Source organism: Equus quagga, chromosome 6, assembly GCF_021613505.1.
Source record: "Equus quagga isolate Etosha38 chromosome 6, UCLA_HA_Equagga_1.0, whole genome shotgun sequence".
NCBI lineage: Eukaryota > Metazoa > Chordata > Mammalia > Perissodactyla > Equidae > Equus > Equus quagga.
Genome location: NC_060272.1, coordinates 113,972,037 through 113,993,464, shown reverse-complemented (window position 1 = coordinate 113,993,464; position 21,428 = coordinate 113,972,037). Strand labels below are relative to the sequence as shown.

The 21,428-nt window shown below is 38.3% G+C and overlaps 1 protein-coding gene across 1 annotated transcript in view; it reads right to left on the bottom strand.

Annotated features, from left to right (window-relative positions):
• Positions 1–392: 392 nt before the first annotated feature.
• Positions 393–21,428, bottom strand: part of LURAP1L (leucine rich adaptor protein 1 like) — a 48,213-nt gene continuing 27,177 nt past the window's right edge. Inside the window, exon 3 of the mRNA XM_046664933.1 lies at positions 393–1,133. Coding sequence (XP_046520889.1) covers positions 759–1,133 — 375 coding nt within the window. The 3' untranslated portion in view covers positions 393–758. The remainder of the gene's footprint in view (positions 1,134–21,428) is intronic.

The window sequence follows — 21,428 nt, the reverse complement described above, 5'->3', positions numbered from 1 at the left end:
AATCTCAAAATACAATTTCATTTAGGACGCCTTAACCTCTAATCACCTTCATACCTAATCTCAATGACTCTTTGAAATTTGGGAGACTCAGAGATCTTATCACATAACTTAGTCTACAGTTTGAGTCAGAATCACTGATGACAAAATGCTGATCTACAATATGAACACAAAGTTGAAGTGAATAGATTGCAGATAGTTGGGGCTTCCAAATGATTGTCATATGAATTATGTGACTAACAGTATTGTTGATTTTACACTAGGAATCTGTGGGCTAGAAATAATCCCTAACTTTGTCCCAAGCATTTTGTTCAACGTAATATACAACCAGTAATAAACCTCAACATGTTCTGGAAGAAGAAACTTTGAATCATTTAAGAATATAAGCAACAAAATTGTTATCAGACTTTGGTTTATTGTAAAATTTAGCAAAGTTTTTCTTGTAATCCCTGACCCCTTGCTCTGAAAACAAAAGCAAAAACATTATTATTGCTTAGTCTTTTCCCCCTACTTTATTTGTGCCACTGTAAAATAAGGGAGAAAAATCATTGTAATAAATAAAAACAGAGATGTAAGAAAGAAAGATAAATCAGTCCAGATGAGAAATATTAGAAGCAACAGAAATACCATTGAGCAGTTTCAAAATAAGCTTCTTTTAAAAAGGTTGTCATAAAAAAAAAATCACACCAAAAATATAGCAGCAGAGAAGAAGGATAAATACAAGTTAATTGCACACCAGTCCCATGCAAAAAACTGGGTCATTAGCCAAAGCAGTAGTATTCAGAATCCAATTTGGGACGCTTGTGCAGTGCCTGTGAGTCCTCTATTATGGAGCTGTCACTGAGTCGGTCCAAGTCTGAGGGGGTCTGATGGCCCGGGACATCATCTGCCAGTGTGTCCAGATAGCTCCCCACGGAGATGCCGTCCAGCCCATCACTGCCATCGTGTAGGCTATTGTAGCTGCCACGTAAGGAGGTGCTCTGACTCTCCAATAAACTGCACAGGCTGCCACTGAGACTGCTGCCTCGGCTGGTGATGGTGGCTTTCTCTTCAATCATCCACTTGATGGACTCAATGCTCTCGTTGATAACGAGCAACTGGCGCATGAGCCTCACGTCTGTGGCTCTGAGGGTAACCTATGGAGAAGGGGGAGAAAGGAAAGACAGGCCAGTTATTCTGCATTCTTGAAAGACCCCAAATTCATTTGGACTCTATCTTCTGTAATCCATAATTTTAAATTCACAGAATAAAATATAATTCACTTGATCTCAGGATATTTTTTGATAACTGCTGACCAATGGTAGGAGGAGTCATAATCAAAGAACTCATTTCCTGCCAGATGTATCAGGCTCCAAAACTGGTAATAAAACTCCCACTGTATTCCTGACTCTAACCAAGCTGGCTGGGACTATCATATTGAATGTCAGGTTCCCTGCTAAGAAACTTATTCTCTCTCTGGCCAGATTAATAGTTTATCCATGTTTACTTTGGAATATGTGTGTGGATACTGAGAAGCGGGGAGAAGAGGAATGTGTAGAAATTAAGGCATCAGCATCGTCATCATTGTAGCAGCTCCCTATTTTTGAGCAATAATGTGCCAGGAATCATTATAGAAGTTCAACATTCATTATAGTAGCAACCCTGTAACACACATATTATCTTTATCCCAATTTTACAGATAAAGAGACCGAAATCTTCAGAAAAGAGACCAAAAAGGTCTGCACTCTTTATGACTATATTGACATAAACAATACCGAACAATGCTTTTATTTTTGTTATTTATTTATTTATTTGTGGTGAGGGTGATTGGCCCTGAGCTAACATCTGTTGCCAATCTTCTTCATTTTGCTTGAGGAAGATGGTCCCTCAGCTAACATGTGTGGCAATCTTCCTCCATTTTGTATGTGGGATTCTACCACAGCATGGCTTGATGAATGGTGTGCAGGTCCATGCCTGGGATCCGAACCCACAAACTGAGGGCTGCCAAAACAGAGCATGTGAAACCAACCACTATGCCATGGAGCCAGCCCATGCTTTTATTTTTAAGAAACCTAAATTGCTTTAATATTCCCTGAATCCAAAAGGGGCTCATCCATTTTACAAGATGAAGTATACAGATATTTTCTGTAAATCTAATTATTTGCTTCAGATATGTCAGGGTGGCTCCAATCAAAATTGGGATATGAGACTCTGAGAAGGTTCTAGAACTCCCCCAAGTGCCTTCTGATAGTTCTAAGTTACTTCAGAGAAATCTGTCTTCACAGCCACAAAGCAGAATTTCTTTGGAGTCCCTACAGTTCAATGGAAACATTTGCTATGTCAAGGGTGTGGTGGTTCTGGGGAAGGTAGGGAGAGGGAGGTTGTAAGAACTCACGATTGGCCCGGCCCTGTTCTTGTTGGAACTGAAGGGATGTGGCTCCTCTAAAGAGTCCAGTGCCTGGACTGGGAGGCAGGGACATGTTTGGCCACTAGAGGTCCTAGTCACATTCATTATGGTTTGGATGGGATTCCTGTTCATTCATTTGGGGTCTTTAACCCAAGAGGGTGGCCTTGCTAATTCTTTTTTTAAGATCCAGGGCGAATTCAGATTTGTGGGTTTCTAGAATTATCAAAGGCACTCAGTCGTGAGTGACTCAAGCCATAAGGGAGAAAGGAGCCTATTATCTTCAAACGTATGTATTCATATTGCAAAAATATTTCCTGGTTAGGAGTTAATCCATAACTGAAGGCAAACTTTGGATTGACTGAATGTGATCAACAAACATTAGGAGAGATGGAATTTCTACCAATGACTTCAAAGATGTGAGATTACAGGTTTTAAAAAATACACATGTGTGTATATATATATATATATATATATATATATATAGCATAAAGTACAATTTAAAAATTCAGTTTGCTAGAATATTAAATAAAGTGACTTGGGTGACTTCCTTATCTTCCATGAGAAAAGCACTGAAAATAAATTGCATAGAGGCTAACAATGAAAATCATTTCTCTCTGATGGTGTTCAGACAGAGAGATGCGAACTTAGTAAGTCTTGAGATACTTTTCTATTGTGGTGCGGTCTCAGTGACCTTGCAATGACGTTATGTTGGAGAAGGAGGCTTTCTGGCAGTCTTTATGCTCAAATTCACTCACACACCCCATGAGGCATCAAGATACTATTTAAGTTACAAGTAACACAGCAAATATTTACAAATTACCAACAATTTGCGTAGGTCCACTGAGGAGTGTAGAAAATCAATATGAGCCAAAGTCTCAAATTCTTCGGTTAGGCATCTGTAGCTGATAAAACTTGCTGTACCCATTGAAGGCATGGTGCAGTACAAACGTGACCATTCCCAAGAGCTCCTGAAATGACCCACAGCTGCCTTTGTTCACATCCCCACCCTGTCCCGTGAAAGTGTTCCAGCCCATGCCCAGCTCTGGGTGTGTTGCCTCTTATTCCCCTCCCTTGAAATACTTTACTCTCTTCCTCTCAAATCCTCCCATTCTTGAAGTCCTCCTTCTTTCATCAAGCAGTACTTACTGATTCCAGTCTCCTCTGCTGACCCGCTTAACCTCCACAGTCCTTTTAGTTTGCATCTCGACAGGATAGCTTAATTTCGTACCATCTTACATTGCTACCTATTACTGTGTCTTTTAGCTGTTTCTTCAACTAAGCTTTAAGTTCCTTAAAGAAAGAAGGCATGTCTTACATTTCTTCCATCTCTTAAGATGTGTCCTAAGCACTGATTTATTTTTTTAGAAATAGTCATAATTTTAGGATCTGTGAAAGTTCAGCTCTTGAGACAATAATAATTTACATTCCCAGCAACTGTGTCACTTGGGGGTTAAAACACTTAGGATAAATTTTTTTCAGCAGTTTTTGTCTGAGCTACTCAGTGGCTGCATCAAATACAGATTTTTCAATTTTATTGAGCAATATGAATAAGTAGGAAGCAGACTATGAAGTAACAAAGGATTCCTTTCACCATGAAATGATTTATTTAAATAAGAAAATCCTTGTCTTCTGAAGGCAAACATTCACAGGCCATTGAACCACTCTGTTGGGGAAAAAAAAATGAGGAAAGCAAGTCAGTTAGAACGTGTTGATCCGGCAGATAATGATTACGGATTTAACTGTGTCTAACTCTGTGTTGTCCCGTGAGAGAGTAAACAGCTTCCCACTGTGGGAGCGCTGGGCCAGCCGGTTCACACGGCTGCCTGTCCATTACCTGGAGCTCCAGGCTGCTCCACACTGTTTTCTCGTAGAACCAAGGTGCGGTTACAGAGCTACTCATGAACCTGGAAAGTATGAGCAATCCACTACCGAACGAAATCACAATGTTGCTTCTGTCTCCAGTAGCTGCCCCACCTTTCTTCACTGTTATTCCTGTCAGTCCTTAGAAGTCTGGTAATGACGAACAAGAGAGTAGACTTGCCCACTGCAGGAAACTGTGCACTTCTTTCACTTGAGGTCTTAGACGGTCCCATGACTTTACTCTGAGGATATTGAGAATTGGGAGGCCCTGGCAGGGTCTGATTTTGTGTCCTTCTCCTTGGAGAGCCCATTTCTGATCAGTCACGTTTCCAATACCCATGCCTAGTTTTACGCTACATTTCTATGTTGTTTTTGTTCCCTTCGTAATATTTATGACTAGTTGAAATCATTCTGCTTATTATTTGTTTACTTGTTTTCAGTTGCCTCATGAGCGTGTAATCACCAGAGTACAGGGAACTGGGTCTGTCCTGTTCACCACTCTGTGCCCAAGACCCGCATGAGTGCTTGGTACACAGTAGGTGCTCAAAAAGTATTTAGTCAAGTACTGAACGACTGCTTCAGACTGGACCATCTGTCAGGAACACCCCTCCCCTTGGGTCAGTGACATGTGACTTAAGAGGAAGGAAAGAGGCAGCTTCAGTTCTGAAGCATTCTCAGCAGGCAATCCCATTCCTATTCATTCACAGGATGCAAACACTGAGTAACTGGTACAAGGTTATTCCTAGCTTCAGTGTATAGATCACGAGATAGTATCTCGGGAAGGAAGTGGACTTCAAGGTGTGATTCACACTCCAAACATTACTCTGTTTGTCCTGAGGTGATAACTGGTACCAGCACAGCTCAGGTGTTCTGTAAACACTTGGTGCAATGAGTTGAACAAAGGGAGCAAATAAACAAATAGGACGTTCACCAAAAAATAAACCAGGTTTGCCCTGATCGATCCAAAGAGACGTGGATGTCCTTTCCTCTTCCCTCTCCCCGACTCTGGCCCTTACAGTTATTGCAATGTGTTTCATCTTCATTTTTGAGTCTCTTGTGCTTCAGGACTGCAGTATAAAGGTCCTTGTACTCTAGACTGAATGAACGCTGAAATTTCACGTCATGTTCAACGAGCGATGAACTGGTATATGGTGGAACTTGAAATGAGGGATCTTGAAAAAGAAAATATTCTTAATAATAAACTTTTCCAGATCTCTCATTTTAATACTGGAAGAATACAAAGGTTATGAATTGGCTCAGTGGAATCCAAGAAAGCAGGAATGGAGTCAAATTTTCAATGAATCAGGGAGTTGCCAAACAAGCTGACTTCTTTTGTGCTGCTGGGTGAGCAACACAGCACAGGGTTCTGGCCCCCCACTGGTCTGTCTACCTATGTGACTTTGGGCAAAGAGGCTCAGCTCAGGGCCTCAGCTTCCGTATACCTGAAAAAAAATCAGAGGGTTTTCTTCTGAGCTCCAGGCAGCCACAGGCCTCAGTGGAGGCAGTAAAGCAGTCTTTACTTTACAAAAGGAAGATTTAATTCAACTGAGGAACCCACCTATCACTTGTGTCTGCAATTTGTGTCGAGGTTTCATTTAAGATGCTATTTGATAAGAAGATTCTGTAGATCAGGTCATCTCAGGGTTTCCCTCCATTCTGACAATGGTTTCTGAGTCTTTGTCATTCCTGCGGCCTTTTGATTACTAAATTGTTGCTGCTGTGAGACAATTATGCAAGCTTTAGAGAGACGGATCAATTTTGCTGCTCAATATCTCCAGCAAAAGATTTAGCTAGCAAAACTCATAGCTAAAGTCAAAAGTCTGAGCTCTATGTGAATTTTAATCACCTTATCAGAAACTGTAAGGTAATAGTAATTTTAACCCTTGCTATTTAGGTTTAAATAAAAATCATATCTGTGATCTGCTCCAACCTAAACATACATATCATCTTTAATATGACTACATGTTAACGGAAGGGTGCACATGAGCAGCAGGGAGATTGTCCACTCTACCTTGTCATACTGCAGGCTTGTACTCATATCTCTCATAAAGCTGTCTTTCACTATTTTGGTCCTTTTGTATATAAGAATTGACTAATCAGATAAAAGCAAGCCACCCCCTAGTTATGCATTCCTACTGTAACATCCACAGTAGTATCCATGACCTAAATCCCAGATGTCCAGGAAACTGTAATACCAATTAGAAGGGAGAAAGACTACTTTAAAAGCAAGTCCTTAATCACATACATGAAGAAAGGAAGACAGAGTAGATTTGCCTTTTAATGTGATGCCCTAATCCTAGTTTCTAATTGGAGGAAGCCAAGCAGCATTTTCTTCAGATTAGTAATTGGTGGAAGGCTTCTTTTCTAGCCATATTTATTTCCAAATATACAAAAAAAAAATTTGCAAAAGCATCAGTATGTACTAAATTAAAGAGCTGTTGTAAAGGTGCTTGGAATACTGTTTTCCAGCAGTTTATCTGCGTGTTCCCTTTACAGAAGCTTCTCACGTCCAAATTTGCTCCCTCTCCAAATTCACAACAGCCTTAATTCGATGATCGCAGAAGATATGCTGCCTACCCATCCTTAAAATTTCCAGCAGTTTTATTAATAGCTGTATTTCTCAAGCACTCCTCTGTTTTCTCAGAGGATCCATAAGGATAGTAAGGTCTCTTTCCAGTCTGAGAAGACACTGTAGAATAGGTCCACCGCTGCTTTCGGTGTGGAATGCTTCGGGAGAAAAGCCTGTGGCCTTCTACAAGTGGGCGCTGTTCTGCCAACGCTTTTCTCCACTTTCTTGGCCAGTTCAAAATTTATAATAAAATTTGCTTCTAATTGGGCAACAGAGGATTCCATTTTATAGCAGTCAGCTCTGTCTTCCTCCATTTGTGGTGTTTATATGTGGAACTGAGCAATAGCTAAAAGAGTTCACTCTTTTCCCAAAACCTTATAGAAGAATAATTTCCCCAAGGACTAAATTACGTACATAAAAACACTGTCATCAGCACAGCTGACGGACTGATGTTGTTTTGATAAACTGGAAAGCCGCATCTGGTTTATTTGGAGGGGGTACATGTGACTCCCTGAATCTTAAACATAAATTCCTGCCACCAGGCCTGCTCAAGAGATCTGTAGAGTTTCTGCTAGTCAGTCCTCCGCTTACCAAAGTAATACAGGGAGCTTTTCAGTCTTATTCCGCCAGGTTCTAGGTCCAGTGGATACTTGGGTGCCTGTGATGTCAGTTCCTTTCCCATATCCTAATACAGTGAAAAGTGTTTTCCTGAGTACTTTCAATACGTATGTGCAAAATGCAATTTTGGCTAATGCAGGAGTTTGCAAATCACCTGAGCTGAAATTCACTTGTAATGGTGTAACAAACACATGGACTCCCCACATTTGTAGCCGAGAAGCTCACACACAGAACACAGACCCGACAAGAAGTGTTTCCACTAATTTATAATGAACGTTCTTTCTGCATGTGCATTTTTCTAACTTGGAACTTAAAATAGTACTTTTGCATGGAAGACTAGGACACAGGACATGGTAATGGTCTCCCCTGTGATATGTAGTGGGCCTGTTTACACTGGGAGCGGAGGAGGAGGCAGCGAGGTGTGCTGGTAAATGTTTTAACAGCTGGCTCCCTGGGAAAACTATACACACACACATACATGTAACAGAAATTGTGCCGATATAAAAGACGTGTAGCACACTTTACAAATAATACTAAAACATACAGTACCTTTTATTGTAAATTCCACATAACTAATTGAATCTCGGAATGCTTTTGTTCATTTCTGCTGAAGTCTTTTATGTACAGCAACCAGTGGTTGCAGTTCAACCACAATTAACAAATAGAATTGATCCCAATCCACTCTTTTCTCAGTAATTTTCTTTCATTACATCTGATACATGATCTACCGTTAAACTATTTTTCACCCTAGCACAAATTATATTCATTAATCTGAAACCTGTTTCAGCCTCAGCACTAGTTATGTCTGAACTTTACAGGTTTGTCAGTGATGTGAGCAACTTTGCTGAATTGGATAATAGTTTTTAAATACGTGAAGAATATTTCCCAATTTTTCTTGTGCTATTGATAATGTAATAGCTAAGGATATGACAAACTTCTAAGTTTAAGCTGCAGTATTAACATTTTCCCCATCACGATCTTAAGACAATCAATAAAATAAAAGTCAAATTCTGATTTATAGTGTTTTCCAATTTGTGTGCTGTAAATATTCTTATCATGGCCAATTTCAGGCTACCAGTGTGATGTCACTAAACATAGGGTTGATAAGAGATGCTCAGTAGCATAGCATTACATAGTATTTTCACCCTGTGGGTACAATAAATATTTTAAATGACCTCAAGAAAATAATTAATAGTAAAATAATTACAAATTGATGAGTATTTATTACCTTTGTTTTTCATATAACATAATTTGTAGGTTTATATACATACTTTAAGATTTGTAGGTTTATATACATACTTTAAGTGTTAATAATGACTATAATTAAAAACTAGTTCATAAAACTCCTAAACATTTAAGAAACAGCTCACACACCCCAGTAAGAGTTGGCTCCAGTATCCCATTGAAGAGACAGAATAAAGGCTTTACCTAATCTACTGCATTTGGTAACAAGTAGATTAGAGACTTTCATTTTCTCCCTTAGGGCATTTATTTTTCTATACAGGGTTAAAAGCTCAATATAATTTTATCTGTTCCGCTAAGTAGAATTTGAGCAAAATGTAAAATATTTATACCAAAGTTATTAGTGTTTTTTTATGGCAAGACTTCAAATATTGAATATAGATTATTCTTTAAGCCTCATTGAGACATGAAACATTCTTAGAAAGGGAATAATTGAGATAGCTGAAACTCACTTAAGCATTTGCATTTTTATATTATAATTTTTGATGGACAGATTTCTAAAATATGCTGCAGTCTTCTCTGTCTTGGTAAACAGAAGCAAGTAGAACCAAGCAAAATCAAGTAGGAAGGGGCCACCGTTAGAGCCTTCCTAATGCAGAGTTATTCAGCAGTGCACTTAGGGCTCTTGAGGAAATAGCACTGTAGCCCTTTCTTCATATGGTTCCAGACATCCCTCCCCCACCCAAATGCTTAATTGCCTCTCTCAGTAACTTCTTAATGTTGGTATTAGGCCTCTTTCTCACAGTCCTTCTGCCCCCTTTTCTCCCAGTCCCCCATTCTATTTCTAATCTTCAATTTGCATCCCAATGGTACTTCAGTAATTCTAAGTTGTTTTTGTCATTGAGTAGTGGAGAACTGAGTTGCAAGGAAAACTGATCTTTGCACTTCTTAGAAAGCAGCCTTAACTAGTGAGTGAATGAAGTGAGGGAGTAGCCTCTGCACCAGAATCAAGTGCAGGGGCCTTGCTCCCTCGAGCAGCGCTTCTCAGCATTACTATCCATCCGGATCACCTTGGGATCTTGTTAGAATTCAGATTCTCTTCACTAATTCTGTGATCCAGCATTTCTAACAAATTCCCAGCTGCTGTGAGTAAAGGTAGGCAGCCTCTGAAACATCTCCCAATCACCCCTTTCTACTGGTCGTCTACACCCTTGTGTAGTTTCCTGTCCTTAAGTGTGGACTGGGCCTATTGACCTATTTCTAAGGAATGGAATATGGCAAAAATGACGGGATGTCATTCTGAGAGAAGGGTACGAAAAGACTGGTTTCTGTCTTAGGTACAGTCTCTTACTTGCTCTGAGGAGAGCCATCCGCCTATTATGAGATCTACATGAAAAGGAACTGATACCTCTGGATAACAGCTAGCAAGGAGCTAGGCCTGCCAACTGCTACTGGCCACATGAGTGAGCTTGGAAGCTGATCCTTGCTAAATCCAGTCTTCAGGTGACTGCAGCCCCAACTGACATTTTGATTGCATACTTGTAAAGAGACCCTAAGCCAGAGTCACTCAGTTAATCTGTGCCCGGACTTCTGACTCATGGAAGCTGGGAGATAACACGTTTGTTGTTCACCTTGCTAAGTATTAGAGTATTTGTTATGCAGCATGAATAACTAATACATCAATGCTGTTAGTATATGGACTACACTTTGAGTAGCAAAGGCCTAGAGATCTTTCTACTTATGGATAATATTGGGTGATGGATGCTGGACCACTGTGTCTATGAAATGCTGCTCTGATACATTGTTTCATAGTTTAACTACTTACTCTATTTTTCACTTTTTTAAAAGATTTCTTGATGGGGACAAAAATGTTCAAGGGAAGTCAACGTCTTCATTGAGGGGCCCATCAGCATCTCCCACAGGACCACCTCTCTTCTCCCTAAAAAAGGTAGTTTATTACCCTGAAGGAGAAATGGCAGATGCTATTTCTGGTATCTAGTAACACACAAGATGCTTTCAATGGAGGTCACTTATAAATAATACTCCCTATGATTTGAGGGTCATAAAATGTAGGGTATATAATGATAAGATAATAAACTAAACAGTTAACATTCAGATGTAATTTTAAGTTTAGAATACACTAAGATTGGGGCTGGCCCCGTGGCCGAGTGGTTAAGTTCGCGCGCTCCGCTGCAGGCGGCCCAGTTTTTCGTTGGTTCGAATCCTGGGCGCGGACATGGCACTGCTCATCAAACCACGCTGAGGCAGCGTCCCACATGCCACAACTAGAAGGACCCACAACGAAGAATACACAACTATGTACCGGGGGGCTTTGGGGAGAAAAAGGAAAAAAATAAAAAAAATTTAAAAAAAAAATACACTAAGATTATACTGACATCATTGGATTTTCAATATTGGCAAATTTACTAAATTGGACTATTGCTTCTCAGAATTCTTCATGTAATTTGAAGAATTTGCTTTAATTTGGCCTCCGTAGGGGAAAGTGGGGAGCAGATTAGGATAGGGATAAAAGTTGCATTTATTGAGTGCCTCCTATGAGCCAGATTTTGTTTGTTAACAAAAATGTTAACCCATTTTCTTTAGAAAGGGATTTCTGTAGAACCGTCCTTTTGCATAGGAAATGTAACTGAAGCACTGGGATTTTGTTGCAATCATTCATTTTTACCAAATCTTGGTAATTTAGCAAAATTTGAAATGTTTCACTTCATGATGCCAAAGATCAGTTTTGTTTTGTTTTTCGTATGATGCCTAAACAGTGACTAAATCTTTTCACTTGGGAAACTTCGGGTGGGGCTCTCTAGATGACACGAGTAGGAGCAGTGATCTCACACCCTGGAGAGTGGCCAATGAGGAACACCTGCTCTATTCCAACACTCACTGCTAATACATTAACTTTCTTGTCTAGTGATTTTCTCATTTTTTAAAAAAACAGCTTTAGGAATATTAATAAACGTATCTGCCATTTATCCAAATACTTCCTATGTGCCATGTCTTAAATATTAATTTATCTAATAAATTTAACGTCATCATCACAACAAATCTGTGATGAAGCTAATTATTATTCTAATTATGGTTCCAGGTTGACATGTAAAAGGCTTGGAAGTTATTACTCCTACGTTCACAACAAGAAAAGAGCTGAACAGACAGAAAATCAGCATCTCTTCTTAGAGACCTCAGAAAATTGAGGTGACAGGGCAAACGGCTGCCCCTGAGAGACAAACAGGTAGATACAGAGAATCACAGCTTACCAAGAACGGAAGCCCAGAAGCAGAAGGCTCCAGCTGGAGCCAGTATAAGCAGGAACACTTTAAACTGTAACTGATGAATTGCTGAACTAGCTTGAGAGTTAAAAACTCTAAGAGGGCCCAGTTTCAAGGGAACTCCCACACTTTCATGAGTTTTACCTCCAGGAGCCCTACTGGGTTCTCACCATCCCCTGTGCTTCTAGGAGGATAGAAAAGTAACCATTGTCAAATCTCCCAGAGCTCTCTGTTCTACTAACAAGGCTTGCCATCAAGGGAAACTATTTCACCAGCGCCTAACCAAACTGGGGAGGAAGGGAAATACACAACTCAGGCTCAATAAAAGACTGAGACCTGTTCATGGACTATTGAACGCTTCTCTTTCTCTGTACCTTAGCACCACGCCAATGGGGCTCCTGTGTAATAACAGGGGATTACACCTAAAAGTACTACAGGCCTCAGACTCTGTTTAAGGAGTCTCTAGGAAAGCCCAAAGATAACAGAATAGACAAAAACAAGGATACTACAGGAAATTTTAGTCTCTGACACCTACAGCTACAGCAAACAGTAAACGTAATCTAAGTCCTAGTCAGATAAATACAAAACCTCATGCTAGAGGCTTATCTATCCTAGTTCCGTTTACATCATATCCAGCTTTCAACAAAGAATGACAAGTCACGCTAAAGAGCAAAACCAAAGTCTGAAGAAACAAAGCAAGCATCAGAACCAGGCTCAGATAGGGCACAGATTTTGGAATTATTAGACTGGGAATTTAAAATAACTATGATGAATGTGCTAAAGAATCTAATGAAAAATGGACAACATGCAAGAACAGGTGGGTCACGAGCAGAGATATGCAGATTTGAAGAAAGAATCAAAAGAAAATGCTGTACATCAAAACACTGTCATATAAATGAAGAATGCCTTTGATAAATACATCAGTAGACTGGACACAGCCAAGGAAAGGATCAGTGAGCTTAAAGATGTGTAAATAGTTTGAATGTCTCTTCAATGATATGCTGAAGCATAGCCTGAGAGGCCCATCAAAGCACTAATTAATTATCTATGGGGATATACTTTCGTGTGACCTGCTCTTTACTAGTAATTTGGCCCAGACTTATGAAGTTATAAGTTGACTTGCAGATTTGTATCTGGAAGACATGAAAATGACTTCTGTCCAGTTAAAAAACAATAATCTCAAAGGTTATGGTTGTATTGTCCTGCTGGACATTAAACAATTTTGCCTCTAACTTAAAATGATTTCGTATGTCTTTCCTGAGAAAATATACAAAGCATCCCTCTAATTCTCTTTTGAACCAGCTATGCCATCTTGCTGGTTCCCTCATTAAATGAGTTAACAAATCTTGAACATGTGCTCCCTTTGTTTGTATGAGAGTCATGTTTTCAGCTTCTTGAAAATTATGCTTTGATCAATTTGGAGGTTGCCCTCAAGATGCCCAGTGTGCTCACCTGCTAGAACTAGTTAAACCAAGTTGCCCAAGGAATGGCTTCCAGAGTGGATCACAAATAGCAAGCGAACTTTACCTTTTCTGACTCTCAATTTTCTTCTTCTGATCCAGTGCTTTTTGTTCTGGTTTGTCTGCTTTGTCGTTGTGGGGGCCTGGAATTGGCCACCTCAAGATATGTCTCTTTGGCACGGGGATTGTTTGGGGCTGGTTACTTTTAATAAACTGCAGACAGGAAAGCAACTGAAAAGTAGATTTACTTACCCTTTGTTAAGAGACATTTACATCTGTAAGGGAAATCTCCATCTGTAAAGGTGTCTCCCTCTCTGTACCAGGAAGAATGGGGGATGACCTTATCTCTAGAAATTCTTATCAATGCAGAAGGCAAGGACTTAAATCTGCATTATAATCTTATTCCTGTTTACTGTGCTTGTCTGGTAACCTCCTGTAACTGACTCCCCCCACTGCCAACATCCTCCTTTGTCTTTAGGTGAGGAGGATATTTAAGGTGGGGGATTCAGCCATTTTGGCAAGTTGCTCAGGCTGCCTGAGCCTCTCCCATGTATACATGTGATAAAGCTTTGTTTGATTTTCTCCTGTTATTCTGTCTCATGTGAATTTAATTCATTCTCCGGCCAGAAGAACCCACAGTGGGCAGAGGAAATGTCTTCCTCCCCTACATCATTGTTTCAGATTCTTGGCCAATAGTTACATGTTTTGTTTAACTCATTGTTTAGGTCATGTCCATTTCCACAGCTGAATACTGAACCTTCATGTATGAAACGTGTGTAAAACAGCCAACTCTGGGGGCTTGTGGGTACTGAATCACTAGGCCAGTCAAATTCACATACCCTATGAGTTACTCCCCATTTGGGGTAGCAGTAGTTGGCAATCTGGTTTCATGATATGATCACTTGGTGATCTCTATTAGAATGATGGAAACCTATTCTCTATTGGGTGAGAGATGACACAGAATATGGTTAGTTGGTCTGTATTGTTTCTCCTTTAGTGTGCTCAAATCCAGGTGGAAAATATTCTATTTCCACTGAGTAAGAGAATAACCCTTCGAGAATGTGTGTTCTGTGTTTTCTAATGCTCTGTGCCTGAGATGGTAGAATTCAACTTGCATGTCCTGTTGGTGGTTGTGCATTTAATTGAGAAAAAACTTTTACTGCTCATTGATAAGAAAATGAAATATTTTCCTACTTCGAATGTCTTAATAAATTAAATTATAAAGTCTTTTAAGGAAAAGGAAACTTTTCTAATAATAGAGGCTACTTGTAAAAATACTTGTAAAAATTTAACAATCCCAGAATTTCAAGAAAATAAACTGAACTCTCATACACTGAATGTACTGACTTTTTTAAGGAAAAAAAAAAAAAGCCATTCTTCACAGTCAATGCTAGCTCAGAAGCATTTCTATAGAAGAATAAAAGGGAATCTTTAGACATATATTGGTTTGGTAGTTTTAGGTTATGAATAGCTATGTATCTTTTCATTGCTTTTTTCCAGGATAGAGAATAAACATAAAATTTAATTTTATTTTTTAAGATTTGGATTTATTTTCTAATGAAAAGACTAGTTAATATTAACTTCATAAATTTTTTATACTGATTTACTGATGATATAAGCTAATGTTTCTTCCATATATTTAATATTTAAGAAAATATACAATTATGTATTCAACTACACTGAATTATAATTCTTAATTTTTTTAACTCAACTAATTATGTTCTGTACTGTGGCAGCTTAAACATAATTTGTAAGATATTTATTAATTTTAGAACTTAGACATATTAAGTCAAGTTAATAAATAAAAATCTTCAACTTCTAAGGAAGATAGAATATTGAAACACTGATCACCAGTGTTATGGATCTCTTTAATAGTAATAAAGTGGCTGCATCTTTGGGTCATTTTAATGAACATAGTAATTTTGCCATCTACAAAGGTGTGAAAGGTGTGTATTTGGCTGTGGAGATCTTATAGTTGTGTAAGCTTTGCTGGTTTGCTAAAATGCTTGGATGTGACAGACAATAATTACTCTCTTTTCAGTGTCTCTCTGAAAGATTAGTAAATTTGATTAAAAATTACGGCTTATATACATGGTTGAGACTACACTAGGAATAATCATGGCAAAGAACTATAAGTAAAATGTGTTTTGTTTATCAAAGAGGAGAGTATTTTTGTTCTCAATTAAAATTGTTCCAGAATGTGAAAGAAGACAGTTATGGATAGAACTGACTTGATATTGAAAACTGAGTAAAGATACAAAAAAAAGAAACTTTATTTGCTTTGAATTATAATATCTCCAAAGATTGATTCTGAAAAAAAAAGCAATAAAATGTGTAAAAATGTTGGTAAAATTTGCTGTTTTGAGGGATTAACTAGGAGATAAATTTTTGAAGGAGCTTGTGAATAAATTACTGCTAAATATATTAATGCAAAACTAGAACTAGTTTTTTTTTTCCTTTGTTGGAATGAAAAATTGGTATAGAAAAATTTAGATTGTTGTTAACAAGAGATAGTAAAAGGTTATTCTTCTGTGTAAAGTGCCCAGATAGCAGAGATTCCTTATCTAACCTGATAACTTTCTGCACTTTGTGCTGACTTCGCCATCCTTGATTACCAAAAAAAAGGTTACTTAAAATTGTGTTGCATTCTCACTCCAAACTATAACTATTGTTTCCAGGCACATATGATAGTGTTTTAATCAAATAAGTAGATCTACTCTAATAATACTGTAACCCTTTTAATTCTGCCTTCCCAAGCTAAGACCCTAAATTCAGGGGGAAAAATTTTAAAATGTCTTTTACACCCAACTATTCTTCGAGGTCACTGCAAGGGGCCCTGGGCAATTACCTTAGATGAAGCCTGCTAGACAGCAACCACAGCAGCCACAGTAAATGACTGGGCCTGCCTGGGTTCCAATAAGAGTATTTACGAAAACAGGCTAGCTGGATTTAGGCATTGGGTTGCCAGGGTCTCAATCTTACAGGTATTTAAAAAAGCGAAAAAAAACAAGACACTCCCTGGTGAATTTCACTCAGTATACCTTTCCTAAGGGACTATGTGACCTCTGCTCCTCTGTTTCTTCCTTATCCACCTTTTCCATCCTGACAGTTCACCCCATTAAAGAGTTAAATAAATCTTTAGCATACGCTTGTTTTAAATTTGTATGAGTCATGTTTTTTGGAAAATGTACTTTGATAGAATCAAATAATAGAGCCACAGACAGAAATCTTGTTAGAACTGGTGCAAATGCAGATGGGCCCGGAACAGCCCAGATAATGCAAATGAGACCAAGGAACTTAAAAGTGGGACTCTGCTGTGATGAAAGTTTCGTTAATTCTTTGTCCCTAGATCTTTAACTCCTTTTTACCTTTATTTAATCACTGCTTATTTCCTATTTATTAGAAAAAAGTTACCCTTATTGCATAAGAGAACATTCATACCATGAATTAATACTTCAAATAAGACTAAATAAATTTTGTCTTTTCAATGTGAACCAAGGTGAGGTCCATGAGGAAGGAATGGCTTTGCTCTTTATTTCTAATGGATTTGTCTCTCTGATTATCTGTGATTCAGCATATACCAAGCATTGTGATGACTCAGTGCTCATAATGTCACTGAGCTGCTTACATTTTATTTCCCACAAATAGCTGCATGACATCTCCGGCACCACAGATTATCCATGACTCAACTCACGTGCTTCTAAAACACTAAAGTCTTTTAGAAATTAAAGTGTTTAAACTGTCCCTTGGCATGATACTGTTCTGAAAAATTATTGTGTTTATTTTAAATGAAATTAGTTACAGTTATTGAAATAATATTGCCTAAAATATTAGGTTCATTTTCCCCATTTAGTATTCTCCTGGAATTTCACTCTAATTAATGTAGATGGTGATTTCACCTAGATGTGTGAGAGTTTGCCCTCCATTGAATATGATTTAATTGATTTCCAGAAGAAATAGTATACAAAAAATTTAAAACAGAGGTGATGGCTGATTTTTTATTTATTTACACCAGTGATGCCCTGTGACCTAACTACCTATCGATGGTGTAGTAGAGTGAGAATGGAAAGGAAACCTGAAATTTTGATTCCAGTCTTAGTTCCATTAGTAACTTAACCTGTGACTTGTAACAAGTCACCCAATCTTCCCATGCCTCTATTTTCCCGTCTGTTAGATAAGAATATTAGAGATCATTTTCAAAATTCCTTCCAGCCCTACAGTGTCTTGAATCTCCGAGACTGCACATGAACAGAGTATGATCAGTGTACAGTTTGCAAAGAAAGGTGAAGGTTCCTCCATGAGTCCGACAGAGCATGTTGGAATTACTTCGGAGTTTGATTCTGGGAGATGACTGCATTGGTAGAAGGAGTTTACATGTGAACAAGGGGGTTTTTCGAGATAGAATTTTTCAAGATATGGGAGAAATAAGCATACTGGTGACAATCAAATACAGAGACAAATGACAAAGAAGTGGTAAGCATGAATTCCTCTAGTGCTGTGGGTCTATCCTATCCATTAATCCTATCCTAACTAAGATTATTAGTGCATGGCAAATCAAGAAACATGATGAAAGAAGAAACGGATGGGAGAGGAAAATACAGGTCCATATATATGTGGCAATGTAGCAGAGAATAAATATGGATTAATTTTCTTTGGGAAAAGAAGATATATGTCACTTGAATAGTGAAGAATAAGATAGTTTTGGACAGAGAGAAATGGGTATGTGTGGCCTATCCTAAGAAGCACATTATAATTTTATCGTGGAATAAGGAAAATAGGTAAAGGCCTATAGATGTAAAAGTTCATTTCACGCTCAGGAAGAGGCAAGCCACCAGAGGGGCCGAGGATCTAGAATGTGGAGGAAGGTGAAGGTGGAGAGGTACTTTAGAGACACAGCATGGAAACCCTGGAGTGTTGAGCAAGGCTTTCTCTGAAAATGCTGTGACAGTCCATTCCAAATAAAAGCTAACCACATTGTCTTAAACAGAAGCTCTCCATCAGATTATTCCTCACTGCTGGGCTGTAGGTTACTGACTTTGAGCTGCCTTCAAAGGAGCATAAGGGGGTTTCATTAGCATCTCAGGCCTGTTCTTTAGCAGGGGCAAATATGGGCTAATTGCAACAACAAAGGATATTAAAGAAAAAGTAATTTTGCTGTGAAAGGAAGTTAGATAAGGACTACAGCTTAGATTGACACCAACTTTGTCATGTACATCTCTTTCTGGAATGGGTGCTAATTTTTCTTTTTCAGGACTAATTTTTCTTTTCTTTTCTTTTCTGTTTTTGGTGAGGAAGATTGGCCCTGAACTAACATCTGTTGTCACTCTTCCTCTTTTTTTCTCCCCAAAGCCCCAGTACATAGTTGTATATCCTAGTTGTAGGTCATTCTAGTTCTTCCATGTGGGATGCTGCCACAGCATGACTTGATGAGTGGTGCGCAGGTCTGCTCCCAGGATCCAAACTGGTGAACCTCAGGCTGCCGAAGTGGATGGCACAAACTTAACCACTCAGCCACGGGGCTGGCCCCCATTCCAGGACTAATTTTGCTAAACTGTAAGTAACCTGAATCCAAAGTGATAGATTCACTCTTAGGAGGAATCAGGCTGAGAATTCAAAAAGAGTCCATTTGCATATGTGAAGCAAAGCTGTTTTCCATTTTTCAATCAGAAGCAAAGACAGGGGGAAGTGCTTTTCAAGTATATGACATAGAAAGGCCCAGAGGTCTTGACTCCAAATTCTTATTCTGATCACCCATTTCCTCCCCATAAACCCAGTCTTATTGTTCTTAAAGTTCTCACGACAAATATTTTCTTCCTCTTGGGTTTTGACTTCTCCCATTTTGGGGACATACTTCTCTGAAGTCTGTGTTTATACTGCCTTTTTTGTAAAGGACATAAAGGAAGTTTGTCACATGCCTTTCAAATGCAGTAACATTAATTGTTCCTAACTTAATTGCTAAACACACTTTATGTTTTTTATGAGTGAATTTAAAAATGTTCTTAAAGCAAGATTTGCTTATTAAATTGTATCCTTATAGCAGTTTAATGAAGTTAATGTAGTAAAAATTTCCCAAAATGAATGATGATTTAAGATTCCCTTGTTTTCCTTTAGAAAAAAATAAAATGTCCTGGTGCTCTATTATAAGGAACAAGGATACAAAGTCCTAAGATATACAGGTGGCCTTCTGTATCTGCGGGTTCCATGTCTGTGGATTCAACCAACCTCAGATTGAAAGGCCTACAATGGTTGGGTCTGTGATAAATGTGTACAGACTTCTTTTCTTCTCATCATTCCCTAAACAATACAGTATAACAACTTTTTACATACCATCGACATTGTATTAGAAATAATCTGGAGATGATTTAAAGTATATAAAAGCATACGCATAGGTTATATGCAAATATTACAACATTTTATATACGGAACTTAAGCATCCGTGGATTTTGGCTTCCGGGGGTCTTGGAACCAATCCCTGGCAGACACTGAGAGATGACTGCACTTCCAGTTACTCCTAATTCTCTTCACCATGAGCAAGTTTTTTAACACCTTTAGCCATCTTTAATATACTTAACCACCTTCAAAATTATATTCTGATGTAACTTCAAAGAGGTGCTGCTAGACTCAATCAGTTATAGCTTGTGAAGTGGTTAGACGTTCCTGGATGAAAGGTGCTGTGTGCAACTGCAATATGATTATTATAATTAGGCAATCATATTTTCAGCTTATGCAGCTCACTGGGAAAATATTTTTGTGCCAAGGAGAAGAGCTTGATACTTATCGTTATGTAAAAGCCCTAAATATTTTTCAGTTGCTTTTACATGTTAAGTATCACAATTAACTATGCCTAGTCAAAGTTAAGACAAGAAGTTTCAGTTTCTACATGAGCTTGTCAAGACAGACTACCCTCCAGATACTAATTATTTTCCATCGTGAAAATTACAAAGATATCAGACAGTCAGATGATCTGAAGAGATTTTTTTTCTCACACACTGATCATATCACTTTACAGGAAGAGTTCACCTAAGCATTTTCTCTAAATCAATTAAGGAACAATAGTTTTTTATTTAGTGTTTTATTTTTTCCTTTTGGATTCAGTATGTTTGGGCATTTCTTTGCTATATCCTTAGGAAGTTCCAAATGCAAACAGTGTAGGAAAATGATATCCCAGACACATTGGTACCCTAGAAAGAACATGGGTTTTGATCTTGAAAGACCAGGGATAAAATGCAATTCCTCCACTAATTACGTCTTGGACTTTGGTCAGTTGGACATGTTACTTAATATTTTCTCTACACCAATGTTCTAATCCATAAAATTATATACATTACCTAACTCGATTACTATGTTAGCATGGTTGGAAGAACCACATGAAATAAGGTATACATATAGCATAGAGCCTGGCCCAATGGTGCTCAACAAAACTTAGTTAACTCCTAAAATTTATAGCAGTAAACACCTACATTAGGGCAAAAAAATCTCAAATCAACAACCTAACTTTACATCTTAAGGAACTAGAAAAGGAAGAGCAAACTAAATCCAAAATTAGCAGAAAGAAGGAAATAAAAAAAGAGAACAGAAATAAACAAAATAGAGAATAGAAAAAAAAGCAATGAAATTACAAGTTGGTTTTTTGAAAAGATCAACAAAACTGACACACCCTTAATTAGACTAAGAAAAAAAGGAGAGAAGGCTTAAATAACAAAAATCAGAAATGAAGGAGGAGATGTGAAAACGGATGCCACAGAAATAAAAAGGATTATGAGACTACTATGGATAATTATATGCCAACAAATTGGATAGCCTAGATGAAATGAGTAAATTTCTAGAAACATAAAACCTACCAAGACTGAATCATAAAGAGATAAGAAGTCTAAACACACCTATGATGACACTCAGGACAGGCTACCCCCCAAAAATAGTATGTCGGTATATTGAATATTTTAAGCTGAAAGAGTATGAGAAAACAGCAGAAGCAAGAAGGTCACTCTGACCACCTTCCTTCCCCTACTCTTCTCCTGAAACAGGTCATAAAACTCTTACATGACAGGTGCCCTCCCCAGCCCCAGAGGAAAGAA